We start from the raw sequence: 9,847 nt of genomic DNA, 5'->3' as shown, positions 1-9,847 counted from the left end.
TTTTCCACAGCTTATTCTTGAACTAGGTTTTGATTCAAGGGTGGTTGACACTTAATCTTGAATCGGACTTGTGATTTCTTCCAAGGCCGTCGAGGCTTGATTTTGAATTTGGCTAGAAGCTTCTTCAAGGGCTTTTGAGGCTTGATTCTTGAAGGCTGACTCGAACACACGGCAAGCAGGCACGAGGTGAAGGTGACGACTTGTTACTTTGTTCAATCTTTCTAATTCACACCTAAGTAGTTTGGTCAACGGTATGATCTTCCAGATTGATGGGCTCCTCTTCCAATTGGTGACTTGGTCTTTAAGGATTTGATTTAAGGGTGGTGAATCGGCACGTGCAGCCCACAACGCCTAGTAAGTCGACCCAAGAATTTGAGGGTCAAAACGAATTCACCGTCAGAGTGATTGCAACTTTGATGATATGAGATACTCTTGCTTTTGAAGAAGTAGCGGATGAATCAGCACGTGCTTGGTTGCACTTGTCTCCACATGCTTCAAGGTATCCTTTATCTATTCCTCAGGCAGATGTGGCAGCTTCTTTGGAAGTACAGCAACAGTGGGAGACGAGTACTCGATAGCAGTGCTAGGTAGGCAATCAGGGAAGGGCTCCAAGCAGTCGGTTCCTTACCCGAGTTTGAGTGGAGGTTCCGGCATATTGTTTTCCTTATCCTTGTCTTTGTAGGTAAGAACAAGGACAAAGGAAATGACAGGGAGAACGCATGATATGAGATACTTTTGCTTTCTACCCTGGTGATATGAGATACTTTTGCTCTGGTGTCATTTGTTTGCTGAGGTACCCCAAGGAATAAGGAACACTGAGTGACTCGAGAGGCTTCGTTGGGAAGGCATTCTCGGAGATGAAGAAAGGTTCCGTATGTCTGCCTTGCTATGGAGGGTGAAGGTGGACAGTTATAGGGAGTTCCTTAATACCTGTAGAGGTACTGTTCTTTCACTCGTGTCAGTAGCCAGTGCGTGATTGATCAGTATGGCTTCACGTGCCTTCTTCTTTATCATAAATCTTCGACAAATTGCCCGTGATTTCCGCAAAGCTAAGTTTGCGTGTGATGGGTGCTGACGTGTCTGGAAAAGACTGGCGTCTCTTCGATATCTGGGATCAGCGCTTCGACAAATCACCCGTGATTTCCGCAAAGCTGAGTTTGCGTGTGATGGGTGCTGACGCGTCTGGAAAAGCAAGATGCCTCTCCGATTTCTGAGCTTGCCTCTTCGATTTTTGAATTGGCGTCTTCGAATTCTGAGCTTGCCCCTTCGATCTCCGAAATCCCGTTGAGTGCTGATTTTTATAGAGGCACGCAGTTCGTTTCAAAGCGCACTTGAATTTTCGCTTGCAGAAACTCCCTTCTTGCACTTCTAAGATCTTGATCTGTCTGACCTCTTCTTTCTTCGACACCTTTGAAAATGTCTGGACCCTCCGACCGTCGTTTCGATTTGAACCTTGGTGAAGAGGCAGTCCCGCCCTCTCCAGACAACATATGGCGCCCATCCTTCATATCCCCCACTGGTCCTCTTACCGTTGGGGATTCGGTGATGAAGAATGATATGACCGCTGCGGTGGTGGCCCAGAACCTTGTCACCCCCAAAGATAACAGACTACTTTCCAGGCGGTCTGATGAGTTGGCTGTTAAGGAGTCTCTGGCTCTTAGTGTGCAGTGTGCAGGTTCTGTGTCCAACATGGCCCAACGCCTATTTGCTCGAACCCGTCAAGTTGAATCGTTGGCGGCTGAAGTGATGAGTCTCAAACAGGAGATTAGAGGGCTCAAGCATGAGAATAAACAGTTGCACAAGCTCGCACACAACTATGCCACAAACATGAAGAGGAAAATTGACCAGATGCAGGAATCTGATGGTCAGATTTTACTTGATCATCGGAGGTTTGTGGGTCTGTTCCAGCAGCATTTACCTTCGTCTTCTGGGGCTGTACCGACTGCTGAGGCTTCAAACAGTCAACCTCCGGCGCCTTCTCTTCCTGGAGCTTTGCCGAGTTGTGAGGCGCCACCTGATCGTCCTTGAATATCCCCTCTTGTAATTTTGATTTGATTTGATTTTTTTTTTTTTTTTGGTATGTAGAATGCAATTTTATGTAAAATTTCCAGAAAAAATAAATAAAATGGACTTTTATTTCTCTTAATGCTTTTTTTTTTTTTTTTTTTTTTTTTGCACTTGGTGCCAGATGCACCATCCATTTTTTTTTTATATTTTCCTTTCTTTTCCCCTGTTTTATTTTTTGCACATGGTGCCAGAGCACCAAATATCAAACAATTTTTTCTTTAATCATGGTGCCAGAAGCACCAAAGATCAAACTTTTTATTTTTTTGCAATTTTTTTTCTTTCTGCACATGGTGCCCATGCACCACCAGAAACTTTTGATCTGTCATGGGGCTGTTCCCCATCTTTGATCCACCATCCCATTTTCTATTATTATTATTTTTTTTATAAATTTCAATGATGGGCTGGGGAATTTGTAGGGAAGGATGAAGATGACGGAGATCCTGCAGTCGAGGCTTCATGACCGGCTAGTCGTTTGACGGCGGTTTTTGAAGTTCTCCGCCATTGACGTTTGCCACTGCCACTATACAACCATTGCTCCGCCACTGCATTCTTGCTACCTTGCACCGCCGCCATTGCACAGCCGATGTACTGCCTGCCGTCGCAAAGGAAGGGATCATATTTGCAACCTGGGCGCTTCCTACCAGACCACCAAGCGTTGCCACAAGACCCTCGAAATCCACCTCCATGAAGGGACTCGCCAAGCCGTTGCTGTTCATGGTGGAGTCAAAGACCGTGTCGCCAAATTTGAGCTCCTGTGAGCTGTCGGACGTGGTGTCGCAGCTCACCCAACTTCCAGGGTCTCAACCTTTCCAGGTGCTTCAGCTACAGAAGCTATCTTATCTTCCAGTGTTGGCATTTGGTTAGTAGAATCGGGCATTTCTGGCATTTGGTGAGAGGAGGACTCGCTCTTCCGAGATTGCAGTCCAGTAAAGCGTGCAAGATCAATCCATTGCTGAGTTCCCCAATATGAGTTTATTGTCCGAGAAACAAAAGACAACAGATTTACAAGTAATGTTTGAGAAGCAAACTCGTCAGAGATTCGATGCTCTATTACTCCAGCAATAATCTGATAACGGAGATTTGCTTATGTTCCGAGAAAGGACGAATAAATTATTGCTGTTTAAGTATTGGAGTTCTTTTCCTTTCCTGATCACTAATCAGAGTTGGATTAATGAATTTGCGAACAGCAAACAAACCATTTAAGGCAGCAACAGCCGCAATGCTTGAAATGAATCCAATACCAGCTAATTTTAAACCACCCAGAAACACTGATGCAAGTCTATAATTGATACTCCAATCCGTCCCCACAAGATTCTTCTGAAACGCATTATCTGGGATGGACCCAGGAGACCTTTAATGGCATCCATGCTATCAGGCGTGTTCATCTCATCAGCATATGAAAGGAATGACAATGTTGGGGCGGGAAGCCACACTGTAAAGAAATCAACCACTGATCTCTTTAGAGTATCTGTAAAAACATAGTCCAGCTCTTCAAAGAAATTTTCTCTGCGCTTCTCATACTGTGTTAAGAGAGTAGTAGTTAATGATATAGCTTCTTCTATAGCTAATCTATTCAAGAATTTAGGATCTGCCCACAATCTTTCCCTGAAACCCTGGAAACGTTGAGCAAGTTCTGCAAGAAGAGGATACTGCTCCAGATCAAAGAAGTTCTGTAATACCTTTGGGGATACCAAACCAAGATCCAGTCCTTTCTGAAGGTCCTGTGGAAGGGCTTCTCGCCTCCTGCCTGCTGCATTCATAACTCGAGCAATTTCAGCGCGATCAAAACAATTCCTGCTGCAGGTTCTGGCAGCAGAATACCACAGGAAATCAGCAACAGGAACTTATCCCTCTTGTCGTATGTGTTGTCTTTCAGGATCAAGTAATATAACTACTTGGTTTTTCTTTTGCAACTTCTTTGAAATTCTGGCCGGCAGCAGGTCCTGAAACCTATCCCTATCCGCAGAGCTGGTCAAACACTGAATGAAATTGATGACGGCGTGCAATTCTTTTATGTGCGGCACTATGATGTCGCCGATGTACTGCGATAACTGATCGAATATCAAGAACGCCGCACTGGAACATAAACGGCAGCAGCTCCGGCCATCCGTTATCGGGTAAAATCCCAGAGGCGAGCTCGGAAATCGTATCACAGAGCTTCTTGGAGATGGATTTCGCGCCCTCCTGCTGAATACACGTCAGCAGAATCGTCTTCAGCGTTGATTGGGTCGTCGGATTCAATCGGGGCCAGAGATACGAGTCGTTGCGGGTGAGCTGCTTGCGGAAGAGAATCGCGAACATGGCGCGGGCCTCGGCGGCAGGGATGAGTGAGAGGAGTGCTCTGATCTTCATATTAGCGGAAGAGGCTGCTCTGTCGTATTCCTCGATGAGATTAACGAGATCCTCATCGGACTTGATGGACACGAGGGCGTCGAGATCTTCGGTGGGTAGTTGACAGCGGAGACTAACCGCCGTCACGGATGGCCCACACAACTCCGTCAGCTTGGACGACAGCTCGGAAAAGGAAATAGAGCGGGGAACGGCGAGTACACGGGTTTCGCCGCCAAGGTAACGGGGGAGGATTTTGCCGCCGTAGCTGCAGAGGAATTTGATGGTGGTGACCATGGTGAGGTCAGGTGAGGGTCCGGCCATGATTTTAATACTAGGGTTTTGATTCGACTACTAACTAGGAGATGAGGATAGCTTCGGGGAGAGAGATTGATTAGAAGATGGGGCTAGAGTTGTGTGCTCTGCTGGGCTGCACTGTGGGCCGAGGAGAAATGAGGAAGAAGACAAGCTGGACTTTGGGCCCGTTGTGGCTTGAGCCCTTTTGCTCGTTGTGGCTTGAGCCCTTTTGTTGCTGGGCCGAGACACTAATGAGGATGGGTTGCTGACGAGGGCCCGGCTTTCAAGCTACGCATACACACACACACATATATATATATATATATATAATACTTGTGTATTCCTTTTCTTTTTTTTATTTATTTTTTATTTTTTATAAATACATAAACATATGTATTCATCATTTTTTTAATAAAATTGACTTTCTCTAATAAAACATTTATTTATATTTTGATGTGACTGAACTCGAAATTTTGGAATATTCAAGCTGCCTACGTACCCCTCCAAAGAAGAGATCAAGTCGTAACGTAGTTCAAATACATACATATATTTATTTTTATTTTTTTTGGTATTTTTTTTTTGTGCCGTTTGCAGTTTCAGCTCATGCAGGCAAGGAGCGTTGGTGTCGTTTGCAGTTTCAACTCGTGCAGGCAAGGAGCATTTGGTGCCGTGTTGCAGTTTCAGCTCGTGCAGGCAAGGAGCTTTGGTGCCGTGTTGCAGTTTCAGCTCGTGCAGGCAAGGAGCTTTGGTGTTGCCTTTTATGCTCGTGCAGACCAGGAGCGTTGTGCCATGCAGTTTAGGCTCGTGTAGGCTAGGAGCCTTGTGTCTTGCAGTTTAGGCTCTTGCAGACCAGGAGCTTTGTGTCCTACAGTTTAGGCTCGTGCGGACAAGGAGCTTTGTTGGTTCGTCAAGCGATCCGGAAGAGCCATTCCTCGCAATCTTCATAGCAAGGAGCTTTGACTGAGTGATTGAAGAAGTCTTCAGGAAAGAAATCGCGCATCGTGATAGGGATGGACGATCTATGTGTCGAAATTTCATCATCTTCAACACGTTCATGTTGCTTTGAAGTTTGACAAGAGCTGTTTTGCCCCCTTTCCGATTGGCGGACATGTGGAGGAGACGTATGCTTCTTGTGTAATTTCTTAGGAGTGACTTGAGTCCATCCTTCAACTTTGCTTGTCTTGGAGGATGCCCCCAGCGGTTGAGGTGAAAACTTTGAGTCGGAAGAGCCAGAAGTGAAGGTGGTATAGTTTGACTTCACCACATCGTCAAGATCTAGCTCGATGATTCCTTTCTGAGCCAGCTTCATGATGAGATCTTTCAGCACGAAACATTTTTCTGTCGGATGACTGATGAAGCGGTGGAATTTACAGTATCTTGGACTGTTGGTACGATTCATCTCTTCCGGCCGTCTGCACTCAGGCAAACTGATCACCTTCTTGTCCAACAGGTCATCTAACATGGCAACCACATCAGAGTCGGGGAATGGATAAGTCTTCTCCTCGAGCTCATTCAAAGTGCGTCTACGCATCTCTTGATCACGAAAAGCTTCGGTTTGAATCGCCTTGCCTCGTGTGGATATTTTGACGGGAGATGTGTTAACCGTCATCGTTTCCTTGGTGGGTTTCCATGCAGCCTTTTCCACCTTTGTCCCAAGAACTTTGTCATTCTTGCAGTCGGCGATCGGTTCTTTCTTCCCATGATGGGCGATGCTCAACTCCATGTCATGGGCGCGAGTGGCCAATTCCTCGAAGGTCTGCGGTTTAATGCCTTGAAGGATGTATTGCAAACTCCATTGCATGCCTTGGATGCACATCTCGATTGAAGAGGTTTCCGAGAGCCTGTCTTTACAGTCGAGGCTTAGAGTGCGCCATCTGTTGATGTAGTCAATGACTGGCTCGTCCTTCCACTGCTTTGTGCTCGTTAGCTCTAGCATGCTCACAGTGCGGCGGGTACTCCCCATCGGTTCTTGCGTTGTTGCAGGTTTCAACGAAGTGGGCAACATGCTGTTTCGGGTTTCCCTTTCCATCAAATTGCATGAACTTTGGTGGTTGATAACCCCTCGGCATCCTTAAGGCGTCGATCTTCTTTGAATACGGCTTTGAGTACAACCCGGAGGTATTTGAGCTCCCTTCGTACTGTGCCTTGATGGTGTTGGTGATCATCTCTTGCAGCTGCTGGATAGAAAGAGATCCCATGAGTGCCGCTGCTTGGTCTGGCTCGGGCTTCGCATCGTTTTTCTCCACCTGAGGCTCATCTTCTGGGTTAGGGTTCTCGTCGTCATGTGGCTCCAGTCGGCTGACGAGTGCAGCGATTTGCAAGTCTTTTTCTTCCACAGTTCGGGTTAGCCTTGCGATTGCTTCATTCATCTGAGCCAGTTGTTCTTCAACGGAGGTAATGCCGATAGTCATGACTTGTGCGACCAATAGACGTGACTTTCCTTTAGACATCCAGGATGCTGATGAAGAACGTCGTTGGCTGCTTTGAGATGTCATTTTATGTGCCTCAGCATCATGCTTCGGTGCCCCCAGCGAGGTCAGGTTGATGACGGACTCACACCTAGGATGCTCCCCTTGCTCTTTTAGCGGCACCAATTTTGAAGTGGCATGTTGAGGAGCGGTTGTGGCGCCAATGGATTGTCCGTTTGCGGCAGAAGTGCTTAGGATCCTTCCCTCAGTGGTTGCAAGAACGGCTTGTCCCTTGCTTGATGCCATTGACTTTGAGGTGTGCTTGGATTCCTTGAACGGAGAAAGAGATGAGAGGTAGAGATGGTCCCACTGGGCGTGCCAATTTGTGAACACGGAAAATTCCTGAAACGAAAGAGACAAGAAACGAACGTGCACAAACAAATATTTGTATTTGATGATTTTGGGTTACAATCTCTCTCTATTTTGATCCTCTGATTCGATCTCCGTAAGGTGTGTATTTGTGGATGTGTGATTGATCCAAAGGGCCGTTGGGCTTGATCTAAGGATGAACGTTCTTCAAGGGCCGTGGACTTGATCTTGAAGGTGGATTTGAGCGGATCTTCAAAGGGGCTTTTGGGCTTGATCTTTGAAGAACAGTGACGAACGGATCTCCAAGGGCTTTTGGGCTTGATCTTGAAGAACAGTGATGAACGGATCTTCAAAGGTTTTTGGGCTTGATCTTGAAGAACGGTTGGATGTGTGGATTTGTCGACGTTATTGATCCAAAGGGTCGTTGGGGCTTGATCTTGGATGAACGGATGATGAACGATGGTGTTTTCTTCAAGGGCCGTCGAGGCTTGATCTTGAATTGGTGGATGGTTGATCCAAGGGCCGTCGGGGCTTGATCTTGGAAGAACGATGAACGAAGAACACTTTCTTCAAGGGCCGTCGGGGCTTGATCTTGGAAGAACGATGAACGAAGAACGAAGAAGGCTTTCTTGATTCTTCGGGAACCTGGATGCTTGAGAGCTTCAGAGTTTCAGAGCTTCAGAGCTTCAAGGTGTAATATGAATTGGTCATCCTTAAATGAATGAAATGGGCTTGTATTTATAGAATTTTCCAATGCCTAATTTTGAATATAATATCCTAGATGAAATAAGTCGTTTCTGCCAGGTGTTGACACGTGTCCTATTTGATGACTTTTCCAACTCATTCCAATTTTCGTTGAGTCACACGCTACGTGTAAAATTTATGTAATACATGAGCGTTGACATTTTGATTTATCGGTCAACATTTATTTACGAAATTTCGATGTCTACAATTACCATCAACAGATTTAGAAATTCTAGGGATAATTAATTCACTTGAAGCATTTTCTTTATTTTTACATAATGAAATATTTACGATTAGAACAGATTGTCAAAATATAGTTTCTCATTATAACAAGATACATGCTAATAAATAGGCAGCCCGAAGATGGGTTAATTTTGTTGATTCAATTACAGGAAATAGTTTTAAACCAATTTTTGAACATATAAAAGGTAATGACAATACATTAGCTGATATCTTATCAAGATTAATTTGTTGAATAGGTATGGAATATCGTGGACCATCATCAGCAAATAACACAAGGCTGCAAGGCAAAAGAGTTTTTTTCAATGGCATGATGATGCACCATCAACCTTCACCATTCAGTGGATTTCAAAATAGCATGAGCAGACCAGCATCACCACCAGTACCCACGTTCAACTTTAATGACAATATTGTTGAAGGAATCAGAAATCCAACTCTGAGATACAGATCAAGGGTACCAGGGATTTCTGATAGGCAGCAGGTTCTCTTAGATAATTTTTGGAATATCCAAATTAAGCAGCCAAGTATGAGGTTAGGTCATGAAAAATTAATTAGAGCCTTAGAACAAGAGTTTGATAGCTTTAATTTTAATTTCCACCAAAACCAGAGCATATTCATTTTCTTGAGCACAACCTTCAAGTCATCTCTAGGGACCATGAGTCATTACTTGGTAAGTTTACCAAAATGAACCAAGAACTCCAATCTCTTAGAATGCAGCAAAAGGCAAGTGACACCTTAAAAAGAGAATTAAAAATAGGTTTAGAAACTGATCATCACAAGAATAAAGGAAAAGAGGTTATTGAACCCATAGAACAAGAGGCTAATGAGCCCATAGAAAAAATTAAGATTGAGCTCTTAGAAGAAGACGTTGAAATGGAACAACATCAAAGTAATGATCAGCATTAGGTTCTGAGTGACAAAGAAAAACAAGAAAAATATGAAAGTTTTCTTAGGAATATATCTTCAGACTTAATATTAGATGATGTCTTATTAGAAGAAATTTCAAAGACAAAACTAAGAATAATGCCAACAGATATGCAAAATGAGATCCTGAGCAGAGCATCACAGTCCATGAAAGAGTTACAATTACAATTACAATGCTCCTTGTATCAGTCCATCTTTGATCCAAAACCAGAGATGAATATTATTACAAAGATGTATCCTCCATGTCTTTGTGATAGTACATAGAATTGTATTTGTAAACTAGAGGTTAGCGTAGCTGTGGCCAGGATTAACATGAGAGATTTTAAATCATGGCATTTTAGTTATGAGCATCAAGAAAAGCATAATGTGGTAGAAGTTACCCCTGCCTTACTATTAGAGTTTGGTTATCTCGATAAAATATTTATTAACCATATTTCTCAACTAGAATCATTTCCTGAAAAACTTATTAA

At 44.2% G+C, this 9,847-nt stretch overlaps 1 protein-coding gene and 1 pseudogene across 1 annotated transcript; both read right to left on the bottom strand.

The window, feature by feature from the left end:
• Positions 1 to 1,103: 1,103 nt before the first annotated feature.
• Positions 1,104 to 4,016, bottom strand: LOC103421764 (protein RETICULATA-RELATED 5, chloroplastic-like; annotated as a pseudogene).
• LOC103402106 (RAF-like serine/threonine-protein kinase PRAF) lies at positions 3,558 to 4,808 on the bottom strand. Its single transcript, XM_008340846.4, has one exon. The coding sequence runs from the start codon at positions 4,717 to 4,719 to the stop codon at positions 4,024 to 4,026; it is 696 nt and encodes a 231-aa protein (XP_008339068.1). The 5' UTR covers positions 4,720 to 4,808; the 3' UTR covers positions 3,558 to 4,023.
• Positions 4,809 to 9,847: the final 5,039 nt, after the last annotated feature.

This window comes from Malus domestica, chromosome 02, assembly GCF_042453785.1.
Source record: "Malus domestica chromosome 02, GDT2T_hap1".
Classification (NCBI taxonomy): Eukaryota; Viridiplantae; Streptophyta; class Magnoliopsida; order Rosales; family Rosaceae; genus Malus; species Malus domestica.
This window is presented reverse-complemented; position numbering and strand designations above follow the sequence as displayed.